Here is a 25,283-nt window from a genome sequence, read left to right as displayed (position 1 = left end):
GAAAGAGCTGATTCTGATTCCAGAAGTTTATTTGATAATGGAGAGATGATTTTTGTTACAACTCCTGCACAAAAAAGGTCCTTGAAAAGAAACAAAAATAGATGACATAGCTCAGACAAACAAGAGAAAAAAAGCTGACAAATTCCATTGCATGGATTTAGCAATCAGGTGTTAATTTAACACTTAGCTCTTGCACGCAAGAGATGTATTCCTTACCACAATGGCCACTACTTCTTTAATAAGTCTAGTGATTCTTAGCTTAAAAACATACTAACTCAGGAACAAAAGGTTTAAGCCTTCAAATAAAGGCTTGCTGGAAGGGAAAACCAAGTAGGCTGTTTGGTTGTATCTGCTATTAAAAGACTCTTATTGTCTAATTGAGTCATAAAATTCATGACTCACCTGTAGAGAAATTCACTGTGTAATTATTTGAGAAGCTCTCTCTTTCCATAATGTTTTTTCCTTCTTTCTTGCTCTGTATTGCTCTCCTCACCTGCTGTCCCTTTCCTCTCCAGTGCCACGAGGACTGGGGTCAGGGCAGCCAGTCCCATCTCCTTTCTATGAGCAGCCCACTACAGAAATACTATTGCAACTTTCTAATCTTCCTTCATTATATGCCACTCCAATTTGGAATGCATATCCATAGGGAATATGCGAGGCATAAGGAGAAATTACACAGGATGACATTTAAATGAAGGTCCCACTTCTCCATCAGGCTTAATGACCAACTCTGCTGGGTTCTTCATATGAAATTTCCAATTGTCTTATGTTCCAACAGTTAGAAATCAGATATTTCTCTTCCTCCCTCAATTTCTGGTGCTTATTGTAAAAGCAAGATTCCAGAGAAAGATTGCAGACAGAGCTTCTACCTCTCAGTAAATCAATTAGCTCAGTTATAAATGAATAACTTACTTCCATCAATTTGACAGCAACAGCCCATCTGATTTAATGAGATCTAACTGAAGACGTTCATATGCTCATCTTCAGAGAATTAAAGCATATGATGATATAGATAAGACAAATAAAGGAGATAATGTGTTGCTCTTCCCATTAGAGCAATGATAACATATATTCAAAAATTGAATGATTTCTTCCTTGTAACACACAAGGCTAACGCCATAGAAACTAGATCCTATTCTTACAGCTGCCTGATCTCCTAAGCAGCTGAAGAAAGCCACATGTCAGCACAGGGGCTGAATTTTAACCTCCTCCATTGGCACCCAGGCCTTTAAAGAATGACTGCATCAAATCCCTTTACATATAGAAATCAATGACAGGATTTTCCTGCAGTTTGTCCCTGGAGCTTAACATGTATCATGACAGACAATGTTTTTGTTACCCCTACAGAAAACTGCAGAAGTCCAAGAAGTGCAATTTTTACTGATGTGTCAGAAAAAAAACAAAAACCCTGCTACTCAACATTTGATGTATCCATTTTCTCTTGGACCATGCACCTTTGCAGACTGGCCTACTCATAACAAATGGCTCAGCTTCTACAAAGTCAAACCCAAGAGTTTTCCTTCTCTGGAATAACCGCTTGTTGTATTGAGCTGCAAGCTATCATCGCTCCTACCTGTCTGCAAAACCAGTTTGGGCTGATCATTAGCTCCTTTCCTTGTATCTTAGACAGATCACCAGTCCTAAAAACTGCCACTCTGAGGAGTTCTAGTGTGACCAAATAACTCCCCCAAAATAGGCAACAACTGATGAAATGCCTGAGGAGAGGCATATTAAAGATCAAAATTTGTCAAGTCTCGGGACCCAGAAGTATTTGCTCAAACTCACGCCGAAGCACCCAGATTTCCTGACGCACCATTCCCTTGGAACATCGTGTCTGGCTGCGCGGCTGATGAACTACTTCCTAGCACTGACACTCATTTCCAAACATCTTCATTGTCACCCAGAAGATACAGCTACAAGCCACCACAACAGTGCTGAGACACTCCTTCCATCCTGCCTGCGTGCATAATGCGAGTGGTGCCCACAGTGATGGCCATGAGACCTGTCAATGTCAACCTCCCTAACTCTTTCGAGCATTTGAAGCTGCAGTTTAGGTGTCCTCCATGCAGTCCTGTCAAAACCAACTTCTGCTATTAGTCCCTAAACACTGACTAAAATGTATGCCTGGTGTTGTGTAAAAACATGACTGAACTTTTTGCATTAATTATACGTAACACAGCAAAGCTCACTGCTGCCCAAGAGGATGCATTTAAGTAATATTCCTTGGGAACTTCCCTTCTGTAAAGCACCTCTCCACAGCTTCCCGTTCATTACTGCTGCACGGAAGACAAGCTTCTTATTAGTTATTTCTTCCCAAAAGTGCAGTACTCTTTAAGTCAAACACTAAACACAGTCACCACCATCCGCAGGAAGCAGGAACAATCTTACAAGGTTCTTTGAGGGTCAGGCTGTCGCTGCAAGGCAGGCAAGAAGTAGAGAAAAAAAGGTACAAATAACTGAGTTTTCTGCTGGTAGGCTGAAGAAAAATAAATGAAGTAAAAATAATACATCTCTTTTTGACTTGACACTATTTTTTTTTCCATTTTCTATCTTGATTGTGAAAAAAATTAAGATTAAAAATAAAGAGGATTGTGGGATAAAAGAAAACATTCTGTTCAAACTAAATTTAATTTCTGGTTGTTTTGGGTGGTTTTTAGCCTTTTGCAAATTGGTTAAATCTGGTCTTAGAATGCTAATTTGAAGGAGAGAGAATGTGTTCCCTGCCAAAAATCTAAGCACACAAAACCATACTTTTCTAGCTCTGTCAAAAAATGCTCCCCTCTTCATTTGAGCATGCTGGCAGGATTCAGTCCAGATTTACAAATGAGCACTGGCACACCTGAAACCATGCTGTGCAACCCTCACTAACATTTTTCTAATTTATACCACCGTCTCTTGTATTCTTACGACTGAAAAGACTGTGAAGTAATGGTTGTTGGGTAGGGCATGTTTTCTTGCCTGCTTCATATACTCCAAGGAAGAGAAATAGGGAGTTTTGTCTGGAAAGACTAACAACAAGCCTTCTGCGGCGTGCTTGCCGTTTCATCCCTACCTTTCTCAGAGGGAAATGAATGAAGAAGAGGACGGTAGAATAAACATGAGGGAAATTGCAGAGAAGACAACTTTAGGGAAGAAAAATCATAGGTAGTAAGAAAGATGCTGGGTACAGGAGCAAATGTGCTGAAACATCAGCAGGCATAATGGCAAAAATATTTTTCTGCAGCCTGGGGCCGACAGCGATATAAAAAAACAAGAAAAGATGATATGAAAGATTGAACTAGGATTTTTAAAAATAGTGGCATACAGATGGACCAGTCAGCTTTAAAGGCCACGGAGCTGATGTCATTTTCTGGAGGGACAAACATCTGACAGGTTTCATCAGGACTCACCAGCTGCCAGCAGGGCCAAAACAGGGGCTGTGGGACACCTTCTGACACTGCAAAGACTTCGTGGCCATTTTGTTTCCTTGGCAGAGGTTTCATTATGCACATGCATTCACACAGTAGGGTCAGAGCATATCTACCATCCTTCTCTTTTTTTCTGAAGAAAGTGTCACTCCAGCTAACTTCCAAATCCAATTAATGTCCAATTAATATCTGAGAGCTGTAGCACCTGCTGCACCAACTACATTACAGTGCTCTCAACACAGTCAAAAGCACCCTGGATGCAGAATTTCATGGTGGTGTCGCCAAGGCTGTAACTTCACCCTCAGGCCTGGACACAATGAGGTGGTGATATCCTCCACAAAACCCGACTCTTTCTGTCATACATGGCCAAGCAGATCTACGAGGCCTGATGAATGGACTTTGAGCAGTAGGGTTTATCTGCTCATTCTGCCTGTGTCATCTGAGAAGTTTGAGACCACCGCATGTGGCTTTTCGGGCATTCCTGGAGGACACTGCACTTCTTATTATCCTACAAAAAAAGTTATCTTCTCTTTCAGAGCCTCGAAGCTGGGCTTAGTGGGAGGACCCTCCACTGAAAGTCACAGTGAGGAAAAGACATCTTCAGGCATCTTGCACAGTATGCAAAGGCCAGTACTGATGGAAGTAAGAGATAAAACAAACAGGCTAAGGCTGAACGTATGACCTCATGATTAGGGCGATGCAATGTATCCAAGCTGACCTTTTTGCTTCCTTTTACTGCTTCACTCTGGAAGTAACCCACACAGCAGTGCATAATTCAAAAGCACTGGCAAGTTTATTCTCCTGCTACAGTACGAGGGCATAGTAGGCACCAACAATAAAGTTAAAGTAAATGTCAGGGGGCCAATGAATTGCTGAAGCAGACATTCGTTCTGATCTTCCATCAAGCACGATAACTCTAATGGAAGCTAATAGAGGGTTGTAAAACCTAATACCGTGATGCAAGCAGGCAAACACCCAGCGTACGGTTTGAGCAGAGCAGGAGAAAGAACAGAAGTAATAATCCTTACTTCGCTATAGAGATGTGAGTGCAAGCATGGCATTCCCCTACCATCCCTACCATCCCTACCAAGGGAATTGCCCTGTCCAGACTGGGGATGCGTAAATCCAGTGCCCAATTTATGAATAAATCAGTCTCCAACTCTAAGGCCAGTGATGATTTCCAATCTCCTTACTCAGGCAGGCACACCAAGTGGTTATTGGTTATTTCATAAGTAATTTAAAATTCTGTTTGCTATAAGAATTACTGAACGAAAACCCCAACGCAAGCCTCTAGGTAAGCCTGTCATGGCTTTCCTCTCAGAAGTCACTCCTGGAAAGGCTTGAGGCAGATCTCCATAGTGGCTGGGCCACACGGTCCCAAGTTCCCAGAAGATTCCCACACAGGCACCAAAACATTAGATCCAGAGCTGTTTGGCAGATCCCCCTAGTCTTTTCATTGACTGGTGAAAGGTCCCCAAAGCTGAACGTAGCTAAATTTCTCCAGAAAAACAATATCTTCCTACCCTTCCCCCCTCAAAAAAAAAAAAAATCATTCCCTGTTGTGGCCTGCTCAGCATTTCTGAAAACCTGGCTCTTCAATTTTAGCCTCTTTTGAAAGCACGTAACAAATTAAATGTGCCTCATTTGTTAGGCAAATGATAGCTGTGGTTTCAAATAAAATAAGCCTAACCTTGATGGAAATTTCATCAGTGCAGGCTATTATTTCCCTCTGCTAATGGCTAACGGCCTAGCCATCTTCACCGAGCAGCAAGAGGTCTCCCAGCTGCCTGGGTGAATTATGGCTAGAGTAAGTAATATTAACCCCTCCAGGATAAGTACGTGGGTCATAAAACAAGAGTTGCACAGCTGCTAATGGCAGCAAAGGCAGTCTTTATTAATCAGCTAGCCTTAGCATATGGCAGGAGAGCTGCCCAAGCTCCTGTGTGGGACAAAAGCACCGGGAAGGACCAGGGGCCTCATAATGGCTGTGCTGTACCACAGCAGCCCCACATTAATTGATGTCTTCCCCCGTTTTGGGGGAGGTATGGGTATAAATACAGATGAAGTTGATTGGGGGTAGTCAGTCACAGATTGCTGAGCCTCAAATAAGATGGGGGACGGGGAAGAGAAAGACAGACAGCCCCATCTGTAGGGTCATCCCATCCCGTTCACCAGTGAGCACAAGCTCTCCCAGAGCGCAGCACGGCTAGCCTGCAGTACTGGGAATCTCTTGCTCCAGCTAAAGGAGTGAATAAATCCACACAAATTGCTATAATAAGGATTCAGCCCACAGACTCTATGGCGTAAACACACATCTGGTCTCTGTTTGTAATGAAATCAGCTGAAAGCACCACTGTGCATTAATAACAAAAATGTTCAACATATTGCTACCAAATAAGCTCTGCTTGTCTTGAACTTCCATTGTCACATGTTAATGCACTTTTAACACTGATAAATGATGAAGTGCTACAAAACATTCATCAAGGGACTTAAAAGTCAAAAGATATGCATTACTGCAGCATTGTTTTCTATTCCACCACTCCTTTTACAATTTGGGAAGAAGTTAAAAACGGAAAGTCAGTAGTGCAATACAAACATTTCATACTGAGCCTGCCTTTCTTTGGTAAAGATTTCTCAGCTACAGGGTTTATCCTGTGCTTGCATGGCAAGAGAAAATCCTTGGGGATGCATGAAAGGGAAAGTTTCCTTTTGCATTAAGTCGGCACTTTCCATATGTCCATCTGCCTCCTCCTCTCTCTTCCTCCTTTTCTTGCCACAAACAAGAACTATCATTCATTCCAGTTTAATTCCACTCTCCAGCCCCTTTCCTTTTCCTTCCCTCACCCTCTTTACTTTATTTTCCATCACATTTTTACAGTCTTTTTTTTTCTCCTTGCAATACTTAGCTACTACACACGGCTCATGCTTTAAGAGTGATTGTTGGTGACTTTGGGTCCTCTGCTGTGGAAACAACCAGGGAGCTGAGGAAGGTCACTGCACAGACTTGGCATGGTCAACATGTGGAGAAGGCTTTACCTTCTGAGTGATGTGGTTGATCCAGGGAGAAGAGCAGTTGCTGAGGTCTGGTCCTTGGGGCTCCCAGATCCCATCTGGTGCAAGACACCGGAAAGTCGCAACACCTGGAACAGGAAAGGCACCGTGTTCAGTATTATCAGCTGAATTTCTCCCACAGGACTCCATCTCACAGGCTTCATGTCATACTGACTGGAACATCATGCAAAGCCTGGGAGCTTACTAGCGCTTAGGACCTCAGTAGGATGTCTCTGACTAGTCTCAGTGCTCTAATCTCCCATCACCTTATTGCTTAGGGCTCTAAGGCATAAAAGACTAATGAAGTAGGGCAGGGATACCATTTCCATTTCACCTAACAGAGACTATGGACAGACGTCTTTGCCTCAGGCCTGACAGGAAAGCTCCCAGGGAGTAAGAAACTGAAGTTGGATCTCAACCACTGAGCCAGCATCCCAAGTGCTGGGCTGGCCGTTCTGCCTGCTCTGCCCCGCTGTTGGTGCCTCAGCATCAGACCCCAAGCTTTGACTTCCTTGCCCCCCACTGCTTTATGAAGGTTTTACTGCTCTGAATCATCATTAAACCATTTGGGTGGAACCACGCAAAAGTTTAAATGCTAAAAAGCTAAGATGTAATGCTGGGCTTTACCATCCACCCCTGACCATTAAGAAGGACTTTAGAGGAAAGTTTTGTTTGGCAAATACCTCCCAGATCCCTGCTGCAAAAGACAGTAAAGAGTCTCTGGCCCTTCCAGACAAAGAGAAACGCATCCAAAATGATGCAGTTAAAGAACTTTAAAAAGCAAGAAAGCCAGTACATAGATTAAAGACTCTGCAACCTATAAAGTGCTCTACCCTGCAGAGCTAAACTTTTCAACGGGGGAGTGAATTACATACTAGGTCTGATAGTAGCGCCGATTAAAAACAGTGAGGGTTTGCTGATGCCTTCAAAGGGAGTGGGAAGAGGCCCACTGCTAATATACCATGGCTTTTAACAAATCACATGAATCACTGAAATTAGAGACTGGAAAGGCTTATTGCCTACACCAGACCATCCCCTGTCAACAAGTTGGGTTTGTTCTTTTTTTTTTTTCTTAGCTATTTCCATCCAATCCTTTGCTCTTCTGCTTAGAAAATAGCTCCCTACATCCAGCCTTCATTTTCCCCTTTTACCATTTCTTTCCCTTTTCACAGCTTCAGTTCAGACTACCCTTTCCTCTCTCTGGGAACCACATGATACCTTTTGCACACCTAATTTTACCAAGCAGGGCTGAGAAAGACAGTAAAAATGTTTTTTACCTACTCTCACCATTGATGTCTTTCCATGCCTCTCATACTTGACGTACATTTTATCAGCCTGACTTCACTGAATTCAAGAGAGTCAGAATTTGTATACACAGGTGTGAATGGCTCTCCAGGGCAATAGAGTGAAGAATTAATAGAGCCTCCTCTGCAAGCCAGATCCCTCCAGCCCTTATTTTCAGGCAATTTCCTCCACCTTCCGATTTCTTCTTGGCAAGCTGGTTCTCAGGTCTGGACACCAAGACTAGCTTGAAAAATAAACTCTTTCTCAAAAACTGCATTTGTTAAAATACAGTAAACTAAACCATATGTCAAAGCCCATTATTCAGTCCATTGTGTTTTAATTTGGAGAGAAAATCTCCAAAAGCAACCTTTCGGGAGAAAACAACTGAGGGGAGAGTAGAAGAAAAGGAACAAAACCCAATAAACCATAAACCATTTTGAAAGAGTTGGCTTTGTTTTCTCCCTGCGTTCCCTGTTGATTGCACCGGATGCTGGCTGCAGTTTGAAAAATCACTCATGGTGGTTCAGGAGTACTATCTGGGAATATCTGTGCTTGGAAAGGCCAGCCACTGCCTTTGAAATGCAAACAGTGAAGCAGAGAGCTTCATCAAAATGTATGTTTTGTTGATTTTTTTTTTTAGCCAAATGAGTGAAGTGTCAGCCATCAACACACCAGTCAGTGAGCCCACAGGCTACAAATACAGCCAGAGCAGGGATAACAGGCGTACTGTACACAGCTTGTGGAGGCAGGATTTCTTATAGCACATCAAGCTCAACCCCAAAAGGTTATTAGCTTCTCCTTTCCTTCAGCCATTGCTCAGGATGCCAAAGATCCTGCACAATGTGCTCAGCACATCAAGGCTTCAGCCAGGCCAGCTGTCTGCCATACTTCTTCAAGGTAGTATAGACCTGACAAAGGGCAGCAGCGTAATCCACTGATGAAAATGTGTATGCCACAGGGGCCTGTGGTCAGGCCACCTCTCGACTTACCTATCGAGCCCATGGGACACGGTTGCTTTGCCACCTGCCCCTGCCGGGTACGAGACCACATAATATCACGAGCTTCCATGGGGTCGCAGCTCTCTGCACCCGCTGGGGGCAGCTGGGAGGAGGCAGGCGGCAGGTGTGTGGTCATTTCGTCGGGGACGTCAGCCATGGGCGACGGCGTGCTGGTGCTCCTGTTCCTCCTGCCCAAGGCGGAGGTGGTGGTGGGGCGGCCGGTGCTGCTGGTGGCCATCCGCGGCGTGGTGCTGGCAGTGGTGCTCCCCGGGCCCAGCGCCCCTGACGTGGATACTCCTGAAACAAAGCCAAAGCTGGTTAAAGAGAGGGAGGAAAAAAGGCAGATGGAGTGGATTCAGTCCCGAGGATGTCCCCTCTGCCTACCACTCAAAGCAGCCTGCAGAGTGTAGCAGGAGCTACAGCTAGTGTGGTGCTTGCTGCCTTTAAGAGAGATGCTCAAACTCACAGTTAGGGAAGCACACAGGGGGGTAATGACCACTGGAGCACATCTGATTTTCCAAAAGCACTAGCATCTGATGAAAATAAAGCAGCATTTTATGCCCTCCCCATTTTTCTTTCTGGCATTTTAATGTACAATCTTATTTTCCATCTTTTAGGGAGCACCTAGCACAGAAGTGCTTTTAATTTTTTAGTGTTTCTGAAAACCCAGCTGGTTTGGACAGGAAAACATTTTCCATGGTATAATAAAAAAAAAAACAACAACCTGCACCACAAACCCATCCCCCCCAAAATGAAGCTCACGGAGGGATGAATACAGGGGTGCTCTCTGAAGCAAGTCCCTCGTTTTCTCTCTTGTGTCTTGCTGCCTCATCCCAACAGCAGTGCTCAACTCAAGCTGATGGCCACGCAGCAGGCACAAAAGCACACATCAGCCCAGCCAAATCCTCAAGAGTTTAATCCTCAAAAGGCTATTTCATTTACAACTAATGGTGGGCAGTCATGCAGCAAGAGGTGGCGAACTTCTTTTAGAAATGCATTAACCCGCCCTACATCCTGCCAGAGCTGCGCTAAGTGTGGTAAATATTGAATGATGTCCACCTTCTAATTACCTTGTTTTGCCTCCTGTTTATGTTTAGACCGAGTTTTTTGCACTGACTGCAGCTTCACGTGGCCTTCTTTGTGGCTTGACCTGAAATCTCAGGTCTGGAAGCCGAGGCTGGCTACCGCCACCACCCCTGCCATGCCTCAAAGTGCAGAGGCTTGTGCAGAAGTCTGCTTTTCCTCTGTTCCAAAGATAAGCACCCTCCTGCTTCTCTCAACATAACAATTCTACTCTAGTCAATAAGAGATGTTCACGACTGTCCCACCAATCCCCCCAGCAGTACAGACACAACGAGCCAAGGAGGACTTGTCTGTTATCAGTCCCTTTTAAATTCCCATGCCACATCTCCCTAATGTCTCTTCCAGCATCCAAAAATCATTCAATGTGATGGTTGTACCACGTCCAGCAACAGGAATTTGAGTTTCTACATTAAAGACAGCCACATGTGAATGCCAGCCTAGCCAGAAATTAAAATTAAATGCAGGAATCACCCTTTCACCCCGAGGAGCAGCGTCGTAACAATTCAGCTGTGTGAGCAGGCTCAGACTGCAATCTCCTGAGAGCCAAGACTTTCCTTTCTTTGAGGACTGGTGAAGCAGACCACTTTCAGTATTAATGTAATATTCGTTATTAATGTGTAATGATATTGCTGTCACTGGAGTTCAGGTAAACGTTCATTCAAGTCAACCTATTTAAAGCACAGAGATGACTGCCTTTAGTGTGGAGCAGGAGATCTTCCATCCTGAAAGCCTTTTTTTTTTTTGTTGTAATTTAAGTAATTACCTCGTGCCAAACCATGGTGCTGTGAGCAGTTCCCATGCCCCAGCATAATCAATAATGCGGCAGCTGAAGCGCACGCTTGCTCTGGGTTTAGATAATTTCAATCCAAGCCTGAGAAACCCTCTCTGCAAAATTTAAAACTAAGTCAGAAGCATCATAAAGACAACTTTCTGAGGCATCAGTGCTTTTGTTCCAGAAAATGTTCCACTTAAAAATACCAGCTCCATGATTTCTAGGAAAACTAGATTATCTTCTCCCCCAGCCTCCAAAAAGGTGAGCAACAGTGCTCACCTTTATACTGGGATATAGGTTAAGCAACGTGATCCAAAATCTAGTCTCCCACCTGAGCCAAGAGGTTGGTGGACAGCAGGACTTCAGAGATCTACTTGTGTTTGGTTTTTTTTCTGCTATTGTAGTATATCAGATGCCCTTGCATCAATTCCTTGCTCTTTGCATTTCTCCCCCTGTTAACATCGGCTCAGCCCCCAGCCTTTGCACAAGTTCCCCTGTTTTTAACTTTGCAGGGAGGCACTTCACTCAGATGCAGGTCAGCAATGCTCACAGGGACTTTGACTGATTTGGGTTAAGGGCCTTGACTGGAGACTCTCCAAGCTGTGCTTGTCAGCACGGGGGGCTGTGGTTTCTGCATGTGCACTTGCACACACACACACGGGATGCTCAGAGTTTTGGGAAATGTCGACATTTCAGCAATCACAGAACTCACTGATCAGACTTTCCAGCCTTCTCGTGCCACCTCCCTTCCACTAAGAGCCTTGGGTTTGAACGAATTCCAAAAAATACAAAGCCAAATTCTGCAGACATTGACAGATATCTTCTAGGTCCCGCTCAAAGCTGTGCTACATCACGAAGCGGCACGATTTCCATCTGACATTGCAGGGAGGACAGAAATTTGTAGAGAACTTCAACAAAAACTGTTTTTACTACGGCAGGTCTTGCCATGAGTACATATTTTATGTCTTCATAATAACAATCAGTCTGATAAATAACAACCTGCAGCTCTTCTCCCATTTAGTCATGCAGTAACAAGTTACTTTCCAATTGCAAAATGAGCTACACCATAAACTACAGGCACAGAAGTACCAAGTAGAAATAGTGGATGCAGTTTTAAGGGCAAAACTGGTAAAACACCCTTAAAATCATTCTTAGAGTCATTTGCAAGCAGATAGAAACAAATTTCCAGCAGCCAACAGAGAAGAGTAACTACTAGCTGAAACTTAAAAGACAACTTTTTTTTTTTTTCTGTAAAAGTTCCTGAAAATGAGTTGTATTGAGCCCTAATTAGGCCATGGAAGATGCAGCAAAGTGCCTAGGCACCCAGGAGCTCCCCTTGGCCTGCTTGCAGGGGTACTGCATTTCTGAACCTAGTTTTCACTGATGATTATTGAATATCTTGTGGCATGTTGCTTCTGGAATAGTCCTGGCAAGTTTACTGTGTCAGCTATGCACAAGGGACTTACTGATATTTTCCTTCAGCCATTAAAAAAAAAAAAAAAAAAAAGTTTTTATCTTTCAACCCCCCTTGGCATTGGTGCCAAAATCTCTTTGAGGGCTTGTTCTTATTTTTTTCTTCTTCAGCTGGGCTTTCTCTCTGTAAAAATACACATCTCTGCCATTTACATAGCATACATTATAAAAAGATACAAAAGAGCCGACCTGAAGTGGTCTAATGGAGTGAGATGGATGGGATAGCACTGGGTTCAGCTCAGAGGTCTGGTTATTCAACGGCTCAACTTGGTAACGAGCCCCAGTGAGCATGACGAATGCACTAACACCACCCGGTTTCAGAGGCCCTGCCACTTGCTGATGTTGCTCACACAGCTATGTGCTTTAAAACAAAGTTAATTGGTTAGAAGGGAAGGAACGAGAGATCAGCATCATTTACATATAAATGATTCTCAAATCCAAGCAAAACCACGCAAAGACTGCAACCTGTACCAAATTACCTAAGCGCAGACCAGAGATCAAACCTCCAGATTATCTCAGGCTGCCAACAAACTGCAATTTTTTAACTTGGAGAAAACCAGCACTGCTTGAGGTCACTTTAATAGAAGGACTCTTCTGAAAATACTTCGTAGTAAAATCCTTGCCCATAGACGAGTGGTGACCTTTAAAAATCATCCACACAGTTACGAATAGGAATGTATAGTCTTGATTATTTTAATTTTACTGCTTGCTTTCACCATGTTTTGCCATATCAAGAGTTTAAAAACACGTTTTAGGCAAGAATCGGTTTTTACTCCTACACTCAAATCCCAAACATTCACGAGACTTTACAAAACTCAATCCCACGAAGCACCATCCCCAGCACAGTGCTGGGAGAGGTATTTTCACAGTGCTCCTAAGAAAGCAAAGTGTGGTTGTGGAAACATCTCTTTCCCAGAAACACCCCAAAGTGATACTTCGCTTTTTTTCTCCCCTGTGCTATCCAGAGAGCTGGCACTAAGAGCAGAAGACTAAGTTTTGCCATCAGTCAGTCCAGAGTGGCAGGTATAAAAAAAAGCATTTCCAGTTCCACAGGGGAGTAATTGCAACTCCCAGAGGAACCTCTCTCTATTCCCTGCACATTTACTGGCGAGAAAAAGAAATGGCCAATCTTTTCCCCTTTCCTTTTTCCCGTACACATAACTCAGCCTCCTGGTGGAGGAATTTTGCATGGCCAGGGGAAAATCATGGGAGGAATTTGCTCACAGGAAAAAAAAAAATCTCTCTATATAAATAAAGTTCTCTTTCTTTTCTCTCTCCGTTTCCTTCTTTTCTTCTTTCCTGGCCTAAAATGACAAGCACACAACCAACCAGCACTTCATATTGGCAACTATGAAAATCCAGCACAGATGTCTTGCTTTCTACTCTGTTCACATCTTCCTGGTGCTCCCAGCCATGGGTGACTGGTCTTTGAATAGCGTTTTCCTATCACAAAAGATTGTGCAAAGCAGTCTTGATTGCAGGCAAGAGTATTTGCCATCGCTACCAAGCTTCCTTTTCTCTCTTTTTTTTTTTTTTTTCTCTTTTTGCACCAGTATCCAGCCTATAACCAGCTCTTGTAGTTGGAAGGAGAGACCACACTTGACATTTCGTGAGCAAGGTCCAAGCAAGCCCTGAGCAAGGTCCAAGCAAGCCCTGATGACTTCACTCTCCTGTGAGTTTTGCGTTCCCCAGCCTGATGCTGGAGCAGATGTGTTGGGGCACCGGTGTTCAAGAGCCCCCGCTTGCTCCCTGCGCTGCACATGGTGCATGCCAAGCCACTCGCTGGCAGCTCTCAAGCAACTGAGGTACAACTAATCCAAGGGGTTCAACTTTTGGGGGAGGATAAAGCAATCCAGCTACCCTCTTGAGCACGTCCAGGCTGTGTTCACAATTATTTATGCACGTTAACTGCTGCACAGAGACAAACGTAGCATGGCTGATTTCTGAAAGGCTGCACAAACCACAAAACCTGAACGTCTCCCATCTCCTTTAACTAATTTTGTCCTTCTTGTATTTGGCAAATGCATCATTTGCTTACATCAGTCCACTTCTTTTTTTTCCATTTCTTCTGCTGAACAATGGTGCAAATTGTATTTAAATAGCAATAAGAAGACTTAGGCATGTCTTGAAAGAAGAAGCCCAAACCTAATGCAGTTGGAGGATTATATCACAGCTGTTTTTCCCTTCCCTGGCACATAAATGCATCTCCTGGGAATTAGTTTTCTACAGGCATTTTCAAACGCACTTCAGAATATTTTCTGAAAGTCACTAGAAAAAAATATTATTTGAAAATAAATATAGCCCCATTTTTTTCCACATACTAGTGTTCTGCAATGTTACACCAAGCCCATGCCTCAGAAGACATCACCCTGCAAAACCATCTCAGACTGGATGTCCAGTGGAAGACCAAAGGCCACACATCAGTGCCACGCAGGAGCTGCAGCATGAAGAATCAACAACGCCAGATTAGCCCAAAATTATGTACACCTCCTTTCATTTGTTTGAGAGAAAATATGAACTTATTTTTATTGCAAGTGAAGGCCAAGCAGGCTTCACATCAGATGTCTGAACAGCTCTCACCTGTACTCACACACCCGGTGAACAGCTTGTGTAAGCTAGGCCAGAATCGTATGTGAACATAAAAGTTCACACACTGTTGTGCGTGAACAACTTCAGAGGGTTTTTTTTTTTTTTTTGGTTGTTGGAGTTTTATTGACTGAGACTGACGAAAAGCTCACAAAAACTATTTGTGGGAAGAAAGATTAGATATATGATGGTCCCAAAGTGTTCAGCATATCATGTCGTCTTGTACAACATGACTGCATGTAGTCCTGGACCCTGGGAAAGTTGTATAAAGTATGAGCGCATACTTACAGATATGTAGTTCTTTTTTTCCTCGCCCTTACCTAACATCTGAGATAGCAGAAAGGAGAGAAGAAAGGTGCGTTTCTGCACCTGAGAGAAGAAAGGTCCATTTCGCTGTGGACTGCTGCCAAGTGGAAACATCCTTTCTGGATTTTTTTTTTCCTACCTCGCGTAGCAGGGGACCGTGATTTGTGCTCAAGGCTACTCTGCCCACATGTAACAACTCTGCTGAGCCTGGATGGATGCTGCGATGGATATGGGCCAGATGTTGAGTGAGTTCCCAGCACTAGGGAGAAACTTTCTGCTGTGGTCCAAGATCTGGTGCAAACTCAGCTGTTTCTCTGCACTCCAAGCTGGAATCACTTAACACACTGTTTTGTTTTTTTTTTGTTTTTTTTTTTTCCCCTCTGGATCTCCATTTGAGAGCTTAAAATTAACCCAAAAGACAAAGAATGAGAACTCGAGTGTGCAAAATTTTCACAACAGGTTCAAATCCAGTCAATCTGCCCAAACTCATCCCTTCTCACTGCACCACAAATATCAGCAAGGAAAATTAAAAGCAACCACCACATGGGACCAATTTCCAACAGGCAAAAACCCATCTCTGTCCAAGCCCTTTTGAATCAAAACTTCACATTTCTGACAGTGATCAACTGCTCACTATGTACACCGAATTGGTATGGAAAGGTCAAGTTTTGTGGAAAGCGGTCTAGTTATTATTGTAAAAATTCCACATTTTGCCTGAAAAAAAAAATGAATCCAAACAACTAACTTTTTTTTCTTCTTTTTTTGGTGAGGTATCCACTTTTATGAGTCTTCTCCCTCCCAGAAAAGTGTGTGTGGGTTGGGGGGTGAGTACTTAATATCATTCTGGCTCCCAGCAGCTCTTGGTGTGAGATCCCCAGTCTAGTTGTCATTTGAGTAAAATAAGCTACTTTTCATTTTCTTCTTTCTCTTGGACCCATTCTTATCCAAGGAATTATGGGATCCTGCTTAAAATGAGTAACTTCAGAGACATCAGATAACATTTTACCTGTCACTGGCAGGGGGCTGGAGCACAGCAGCATACCTAGTAAGGACAGGAAATTCAGTGCTACAGCACATGAGCATCGGCTGCTGTCTCCACCACAGTCCTCTTCTGTCAGTCTCAGTGGCCAAAGACTGCACTTAAAGTCTTAGCCCTGTTTTTCTACCCAGGATCTCTGTCAAATCCACCTTTGCGAACCTCTCGTACCCGTCAGTGCACATCCAGTGAGGGCACTGATGCCATGTTGCTATTTCAAGACTTTGCAACTGATTCTGATTCAACCAGGAAGAAATTTAACTGGACCGTCATGTATAAGACATAAAAAACTAGCATCTTTTTCAACATCGTTCTGCAACGCTTTTAGAAACCTTGATGAACTATGCCCATAGGATGCCTGGTAAACAGGAAAAGATTACAGAAGAGCAGATCTAATAGACAGTACATCAGGATTTATTACAAATGGACTAATCAAATAGGTTTGAGAGTTCAGTTCAAGAGCTATTTTTAGGCAATCTAGCTTTATACCGCTCTAGTTCTCAAAACCACTGTCAGATATGGTTGCTTTTATTTTGAATTCATGGATTTTAACATATAAAATCTGACTATTTTTTTATAATCCACATGCTATTTCATACAGGGGGAAAAAAAGCACAAAATCCCTTTTTAAGGGCACACCAGCTGCATATTATTACCGAATGTATGGAGTGAACTTCTAACCTCCACAACAATCTCTGTCCCCTGGCATGATTTACATCCATCAGAGCCAGTGGTGCAGATCTTATGTACTGTCTTTCAACCTGAATCCTTCAAACTCTATTAAAGAGAAACCCAGTAGGAATTCCCCCGTATCCCATTGTTAGAGGAATCGCTTTTGATTTCAATAGCAGGTGCTGTCAGTTTTTCATTCAGACCATGCTAGAGCACAGACACGTGAGCGCTGTGCTTACAGCTTCAGGAGTTTCACTGGAGGCTGACATTTTAAGGTTTGTAATTTTTTTTCTTTTTAATTAAACCATGTATATGTTTTATTCGTGCGAGCTGAAATGCCCCTTTAGATTTCTATGCAAAACAAGCACGTGTGTAGCTGCTAAGGGGGAAAATAATTTTTCCTGTCCATTTGGCGACGGATGTAACTTTATCTTTTGTGTATTTTCTGCTTTTTACCTACACTTCTGTGTCTTTAATCAAAGAACTTGCAAGCCTTCTGCAGAGTCAGTGCCAGATGGAGCCAGTCCTTCTCCAGCAGTTCTCCACCTCTGCATTCGCGATGAATGGAAGCAAGTGCAGGAGCCCTAAAATGACTATTCACGCCCCAGCATTTTCTGACCTACCCAATCAACACGACAAGTGCTTCCAGGTGCCAACGGCACTCAGCTTATATTGCTGTCTGAAATGTTTCTTCAGTGCAAGCTCAGGCACAACTTTAATATGAGCAAACTATCATCTTCAAGTAGTCTCTGCTCATCTGTGTGTGTAATATCTCCAATCTCGATGCTAGGCCGCAAGATGGCCAATTGCATTCAGATAAATGCCTTGGACTCCTTTAAACATATCATAATCTGCCTGTGAAATGGCTGGATAGTTACTTTCCAATTTGTGAAATGGTTCAAAGACTGTAAATAAAAAAGAAATTGGACAGCTTTCAAAAGTACAGATTAGAGTTTTCAATTCTCAGTGATACAGTGCTTCCCAGCTACACTCCTGTGATCTCCGTATTAATATTTAAAACCTGATTGTGTTGTGCTCTTATCTTGAACAAGAGAGCAGAGTACGACCAAACCCAAGCAGACGATGTGCTGAAACAAGAAGATGGCAACTCCCCAGCCCTGCAGCACGCACTTGTGTGAGAGGCATGGGTGGAGAGGTGGGTGGGAGCCTTCTGGCCTCCCTTCCTCCCATCTGATTTGGCATATTAAAATTACGAAGGCTGCTTTTCGCATTTACTGGGCATCTCCCCTTACACTATGTGCACCATCCCTCAATCCCAGCTGCTCTGAGGCTCGGGATTTGAGTTCTCTCTCAGGTTTGCATGTCATTGTTGAGCATCCAAATAAGCCCTGATGCCCAGCATTTTAAGTGCAAACATGCTCCATGGGTGGGCTGGTCAACTGAAATAAATAAAAAAAAAAAAAAAGGGAAATAGGATCCCAAAATACAAAAGGTGGATTTAGGGCTGCTTGTACCCTTCTTCATCTAGCCAATTTTAGGACTGACTTTGTCAGTCCTAAATGAATGGGAAGGCTGAAAGCTGGGACTGCCGTCTATATAGTAAATGCTAAACCCATACCGCACTTCTAGCATCCTCTGGAGCAAGGGGAATGATAAACCTACCAGCAAAAGCTCACTTTTTGTCTTTCACCAAAACTGTCTATTTTCTCCTCCTGCTACAACCCACTGTTTATTTCAAACCTTTTTCAGAAAAACCAAATCCTTCTCCAAAGCTGCCAAGTGATTTTTCTCTACAGGGGAATTGCTCTGCTCAGTCTCTGACTGCATTGGCTTCTATGTTATTTATTTATTCCATTTATTCTTGCTCCTGCAAGAAAAACAGCCTGAGCTCTGAGGAGAGCTGATTATTCAAACTAGCAGGAATAGGGAAATGCTGAGAAAGGCTGCCTTGTCTTGTCCTTCAAGTATGCTCTCATGCACCTCAGTGTGGATGTGGGGTGAAGACCTCTCCTGTAAGTGACTGCTCCTGAAGAGAGGGTAGGGATGGCCTCGGCCTCTCAGCCACATCTCATTTTGCATTTTATAGTGCAGATTAGGTCAATCCTTTCACCAGACTTGCCAGTTTACCATACAGCCCTGGCAGGACAGATAGAAGAAAGGGAGGGAACAAGCTAGCGCTAAACACACAAAAATCTTTCATAAAACCAAATTCTAAGAAGCTGACAAAACTCCATTGTGAGAATATCAATATTCAGCTGCTTTAAGAAAATAAGCAGTTTCCCTGACAAACCGTAATACTGTTTAGCTCCTTTCCAAAACTCTTTATTGCTTATGTAGAAACGTCAATATTTCATAAAGCTCACTTCTAATAGCTGTATTCATGTTGGCTCAGGGATCTGCCTAAACAATGCTTAACTAGAGGACTGGTATCTAAATTTGTTTTATAGATATCTGGTGTTCTGTGGAGGGCTTTAACAATGAAAGAGCCATTAATATTATGAAAAACACATTTGCTTTGGCGAAGCAGATTTATAACAAATAAACAAATTGTGCGATACGGGGAGTTTTAAGTTGAAGCAAACTGGGTAACATTTTCATACGAGCATTTGGCACTTAAAGACACAGGCAAAAAAGTACACTATCAAAACCACACTGATGTCCTACCAAGGCTGACACACAAGCATCCCTTACCTGTATTGTGGGAGTATTTTTGTTGAGAGAGGACACTGGGGTGCAGGTAGTGATGCTGAATATGCAGTAATTTGCCTCAGCATCATTTTAAGGAGATGCAAAGATCTCCAGCCTGAAGACTCTGGTGCTGAAGTCATTGTCATGGCTAGTCATCTCTGTTGAAAAGTCACACTACAAAGCTGAGAGGCTGTAAGGACCAGCATCCAGCTTCAAAGAAGGAGGTTTATCCCTACTTGTTTGACTCAACACCACCAAGAGCTGCCAAATCTCATCAAGTCAGCTCTGGCCAAGGTGCAGTTTCAAACTCTAACTAGAGGGGGTTGATAACAAGGTGACAATATGTAAGAACAAGGTGGAAAAGCCTTCAGCACTGATTTCTAGCTTTACACCTCTCGGCTTTCAGATTATTCTTGCTAATGGCTAGTTCAGACCAGCACACTGCAAGTAAGTTTAGTATTTGTTCTTGTGAAGAGGATGAATATACTCATTAGCCTTGTGGGGCTTTGAATTAGTCCCACAGGAAAGACAGACATCAAAAACCTACAGGAAAGTGAGTAGTGGTGTTGAAGCGCACCATATTTTAGGACAAAGCCATATTCCTGCCTCCCCAGGTTTGGCACCTGGTTTTGCACACAAAGTGCAAAGAAAAGAGAAAATTGCTAAAGATTAGGTACCCAGAGGAATTACTGGTCCAAACCAGAGCACAAAACACACAGAGGAACATTAAGATGCTGCTGTGTTAGAGAGGAGATTTTCAATAATGTACTCTTGACCTGGAAGCCTAAACTGCACCTGATCCACCTGGGCTACCAACAAAGGTGTTGTGGATTCCTCCAAGCAGCAGCAGAATAAAAAGTTGGAACTGGTAAAAAAAAAGCAGGTAGGATGACACAGGAATGAGAGAAGTAAATGATAGCCTTTAGAGATTTTTAAAACGTGTAAACTCATTGCCATTGTGTAATATATATGCCAGTAGAATTAAGTGCCTGAGTGCAAAGCAGAAATGTGATACTTTGAGCAAAAGAATCATGTCTCTCGTAGGGGAAAAAAACAGATTCATATATTCAACATGTGAAAAAAGAGGAGATGGGAGAGAGAGAGAGAACAGGAAGTCTGACCTGGTCTAATGCACATATCTTAAAAATATAAATACTGTCTAGTTAAATGTGAACGCATTTTTATGTGATTAAAAGACTCAAAAGCATAACAGAAAACCAGGAAAAGAAAGAAAAAAAAAATAAGTAGCCAAGCAATTTGTATCAGATTCTGAAATACAGCAGAGACTCTTTGTTCAGATATTACTGTAAGTATAGGATAAAACTACTGACACAATACAGAGCTAGAGAGCTGCTGAATTCCTCTAGCACAAAGGCTAAAGCTCATTTTATAGCTCTCACAGGCAACATAAAATAAATACACCAATCTAGACTGTGATTATTATCCCCCTCCACCTTCAGCATCAAATACTGAAATATTTTTGTTTTGTAAATATTTCACATCGGACCATTTAGTGCATGTGTTGGGACCTGTAATGCTATTAGCCTTGAGCCTTTCACATTCCATACATGCATCAAGACGTCTTGTCAATTCATGGGGAAGAAGTATATTAGTTTTTTGAGTCATCGTAGTGCTTTAAAGGTACTAAAACCTCAAAATCCCTAATATTTTACATTATCCAGGCAGAACTCTCATTTTATAATAATGTTAACCCAAAATCTGCTCACTTATGTCATCAAAAGCAACTCTTCTTCCATTATCTTAAATGTAAATGAGAAAAAGCATGCAGCTGAAGCAGACAGAATAATTTATAACAAGAGGAAATCTGTCAGGCCAGGAATGCTAAAAACAGAGCATAATACTGAACTCATTCGGAAATAAATGAAATAACTGAATTTCGAATATGCTGGTCAGGCTTGAGATGGCAAGGGAGCAAGAAGGTCACCTGTGATAGACCCTCATGGTCAGCACTAAGCAAGACAACAAATGTTTAAATCTTCTAAATTAAAAAAAAAATAAAAAAAATAAAAAATAGGAGTAGAGCCTGACTGACCATTGATCTGAAACACAGAGATTCTTGGCATGCCAACCTGGAGCCACTCAGCAAAATGGAAATTACAAGTGTAAGTACTGCAGCAGCAACTGGCTTGCCCATTCTGTTCAACTACCACAGGGATTGACTCGGTTCAGAAAAAACACACGACTTTGCTTGAAGAGAGAGAAAGAGACAGAGAGGTTTTGATTTAAGAATCTGAATCAGCCAGTCAATGGACAGGGAAAAGTAGCAACCAAAAGCCCAGGACCTGAGGTGTTCTTTGGAGGTGCCTCACTACATTGATGACAACAGGAGCTTACAACATACAGGTTCCTGCAATGCCATCACCTTCACCATACTAAAATTTCCATGCCTGAGACTGCAAGTGCCTCAACTATTTGCTCACCTTTCTTTAGATGGTGCTGGGGAGGGCATAAACCTTTCCATGGATGACCGGAAAATCCCAAATTTCATCCAGGGTGGATGATGATCACAGACTGGTGGGCAGAGGCAGGGCAAAACTCAACCCAAACCAGACAACTGGCTGTCCTTATTTCCTTCTCCTCCTGCAGAGGACATCATCCACCACAGTCCACAACCCGCTCCTGGGAGGTGCTGAGATGTGCCAGGGATTACAGTAAAGCAAGGAGGGCAAGGAATGCTTTGGTCCCCCTGTGTTACAGTATGAGGAAATTGCTAGCTAATGCAATAGAAAGACCCCTTCTCTCGCTCCAGGCTATTCCCCAAGGACTGTCCCTGTGAAAAGTCCAAGGCTCAGACAAGGTATGGGACCGAATGGACTACTTTTCCCATCTGTGCCAAGCCTGGCATGTCCACAGTACATTTCTGAGTACAACATACAACTCTCTAATCCTCTTGGCAGCAGTCACTTGTACAAGGTCAGTCCCCCTGCCCTACAAGATGTTTTTCCAAATTAAACTCTTATTTTCCCTTATTAAACTTCATATTTGAGCTAAAACAGCGACACTGATTCAGTTAAACCACCGCTGTCTCCAGCTTTCGTCGAGAGCAGAGTGCACAGAAATCTCATAGACGCTGAGATGCCTGGGCGAACAGGCTCCAACGAAGCAACGGGTTGTCACAAAGGGAAATGCAACTTTATTTCTGCAACGTGCATCATTTCCAGCTCCAGGGGCACCAATGTGAAATTACGAAATATCTCAGTGAGGATGCATATTCAGTAATAGCAAGGTGCTGCATCCCGTACTGAAGAGATCCAAGAGCATGTCTGAGAGCAGCCTGCCCAGCGTGCTCCAAGCCACCCGTACCTCTCAGGGCACGGTGACCCAACATTTATTTGTCACACGGGGCTTTCAGCCCAGTGCCAGCTGCTGCTCTCAGTGGAGACAGGGAGGTGTGTCCCTGAGAGGAGCTGGTATTCACCAGCTGTTCACCACCACTGAGGGAAAGAGGTGGACGTAAGGAAAAAACTCACCTCCTGGTCCAGCCAGCTTATAGAGATGAGCAAGCACCCACCGGATAACAAATCTGATTAATCAGCTTTGGTTGAATATGCTCTAATAGAAAGGAAATGTTAAGCGTGTGCAAAGAAAACCAAATAAAACACATAAGGAAGGAGCTGGGTCTAAAAGCAGGTATTAGATTTCTTTTGTCTGTTGCACTCTGAGCAAATATTGTTCAAGGATGTTTGACAATCTGTTTGCCAGCCGAAGCGTGCAGCATTCCGATAACAATATAACAGAAAATTATGTGTCCGTTTCTGTCAAGCCGAGGCAAGTCCAAGCTGTGCTGTTTGCCTACATGAAAAACAAAACCACGGAAGAACTGACCTGGGACAGCGTGAGCGTATTGAAGGAGAAGGGACAGTGCTGGGGAGCAAGGGAAAGAGGGAGCCGAGGGTGTAAAATGAAAACCACGTGCCGGGGCCAACTCAGCTTAACGATTCCTTCCTTGTACAATTAATGTGAAGTTGACCCTCCCTAGGTGGCATGTTTTCCTTTTTGTACTATTGAAATCTTAAAGCCCAGCCTGGCTGGATGAAAGCAGTATGAGCTAGCCAGTGTCGCTGAACATTTTTTTCTTTGGAGACAATTTCTCTGCAGGGATCCTCCAAGTGGGAAATGCGGTGTTAGATTGCCTTCATCAGCCAAGAGAAACACTGTGCCGGCGAGGCTGAGCCCTCACAGATGATAGGATTCCTGCTGAAACTTCAGGCTGACATTCAGAAATCCCCCAATCTCCCTCTTACCCAGATTTCTCTCCCTGCATGCTGAATAAAACTTCATTCATGTGAAACCTGCATTACAGCTCTCTGGGCACGGTGCTGGCTTGCCTCCACCAAAAGGGAACTTAAATCACTATTTTTAGCTCTTTTCCTTATCCCAGGTCAGTTCCAAAACTTACCCCTGCATGCCTCACCTGTCATTGCCTACGAACCACTTCTCCATCTGCCCCTTGAGTAACAAGTTGCACCTTCCAGCTTTATTTCTCCATTGTTTTCCATCTGCTTTGCCTTCCCAGAAGAGCTCCTACTGGCAGACACATCCCGACCTGCACCTTTCCTCAGCCTCACGCCCAGATCTCAGCTATTTCCTTAACTCCAAAACCAAGGATACTCCCAGTGCCAACACGTTTGGATGTCTGTCCCCCTCCTAAAAGTCCAGTAGCCATAATTTAATTGCACAGCCCAGTAGCCACAATTTAGCACCCTAACTGTTGCCAAGTCCCCCCCTCGCCTGTTTGCAGACTCGCAGGGAATGCTAAGGCTTGGCTGCTTTGATAGAGCACCGAGTTTTTAAAATTGCCTTGCTTTCCCTTAGGGGCAGGAGGGTTCCTGTGCAGAAGGGGAACATATATGGCCTTTCTGCCCGGGGCTGCAGATCCCCAGAGCATGCCTCAAATTCTCCCGACAAACCTTTTCATATTCCAGGTAGGGCTCTAATGAACCGAGCGAAGCCCACCTGAGCACCAAGGGCAAGTGACGCTTACAACATCCCAGGCATTTTGCTAACATTGATCATCAGCTTTCCTTCTTCAAAACCCAACACAGCAGGATACAGGGAGGGGAGAAAAAAAGCCTGCTTTCTGGCTGACGTGCTACATCCCAGTGGTATTATTTGGTGAATTACCACTTTGGAGAGCCATCACCAGTAGGGCAGTGCTGAAGTCTGATTGCAAGGTGGAAACAACATTCATTTTCCCACCCTCAGAACCACCAGATGAGCTACCTGCGTTTGTGTGTGTGTTTATATTTCTGTATATACTCTTTTTTTTTTTCCTCCACAAAAAAATTATAATTAGAGTTAACTGCATCTGATCAAATAGCGCATGAAAAAGGATGTGACAGAAGATTTTCACTCAAAACACCTGTCTGTGTAACTGGTATCCTTTAAAAGTTTTGTTGTTTGTTTTTTTTTTTAAAGACAAGCTAAACCATAACTGATATTCATAAAAACCTTTGTGATTCAAGCTTCCTTAAGGTAGGTGTGTAAGGTAAGCAAAGACGTATTTTTGCCCATGATAGCTGAGCTTACAGAAAAAAAGTAAATTACAAGATACTTAATCCTCTAACAACCAAGCTTGAAGCCCAAGGCATCTTTCATAGGCCAGAATGCATTTTGTAGAACAAAACTTCCCAACATAACACACGTGTCAGTGAAATCTCCCTTGCTGCATGCCTCCCCGGCCACTCTGCCATGCAGCACAATGGGACCACAATGAAGCTCTGCTTAAACCTTCCTTCTGGCAGGGCATCCTCACTTTTGTCTTTGAAATACGGGCTCGCTTCACACTGTCCTTGGTGGCCAAGGTGAGGTGAGCTGCAGCAGATGCGCAGCTGGCACGTGGCAGGCAAGAGTGATGTGAGGCAATGATTTCAGGAGCACGGCCCCGTCATTTGGGCCCTCAGAGGGAGACACGGAGAAGGATTTGTCTTAATGCCTGCCTGCGG

General features: G+C 43.4%; 1 protein-coding gene across 28 annotated transcripts in view; it reads right to left on the bottom strand.

Annotated features, from left to right (window-relative positions):
- ADGRL3 (adhesion G protein-coupled receptor L3) overlaps positions 1 to 25,283 on the bottom strand; it is a 536,452-nt gene that overhangs the window by 101,641 nt on the left and 409,528 nt on the right. For all 28 annotated transcript variants that reach the window (XM_083833098.1, XM_083833095.1, XM_083833096.1 and 25 more), the window contains 2 exons: positions 8,732 to 9,037; positions 6,444 to 6,547 (listed from right to left, as the gene is read on the bottom strand). In XM_083833098.1, coding sequence (XP_083689224.1) covers positions 6,444 to 6,547; positions 8,732 to 9,037 — 410 coding nt within the window. The remainder of the gene's footprint in view (positions 1 to 6,443; positions 6,548 to 8,731; positions 9,038 to 25,283) is intronic.

The sequence above is a fragment of the Anser anser genome (assembly GCF_964211835.1).
Source record: "Anser anser genome assembly, chromosome: 4".
In the NCBI taxonomy this organism is placed as follows: Eukaryota; Metazoa; Chordata; class Aves; order Anseriformes; family Anatidae; genus Anser; species Anser anser.
Note: the sequence above shows the minus strand (reverse complement) of the source record. Positions and strands in the feature narration are given on the sequence as shown.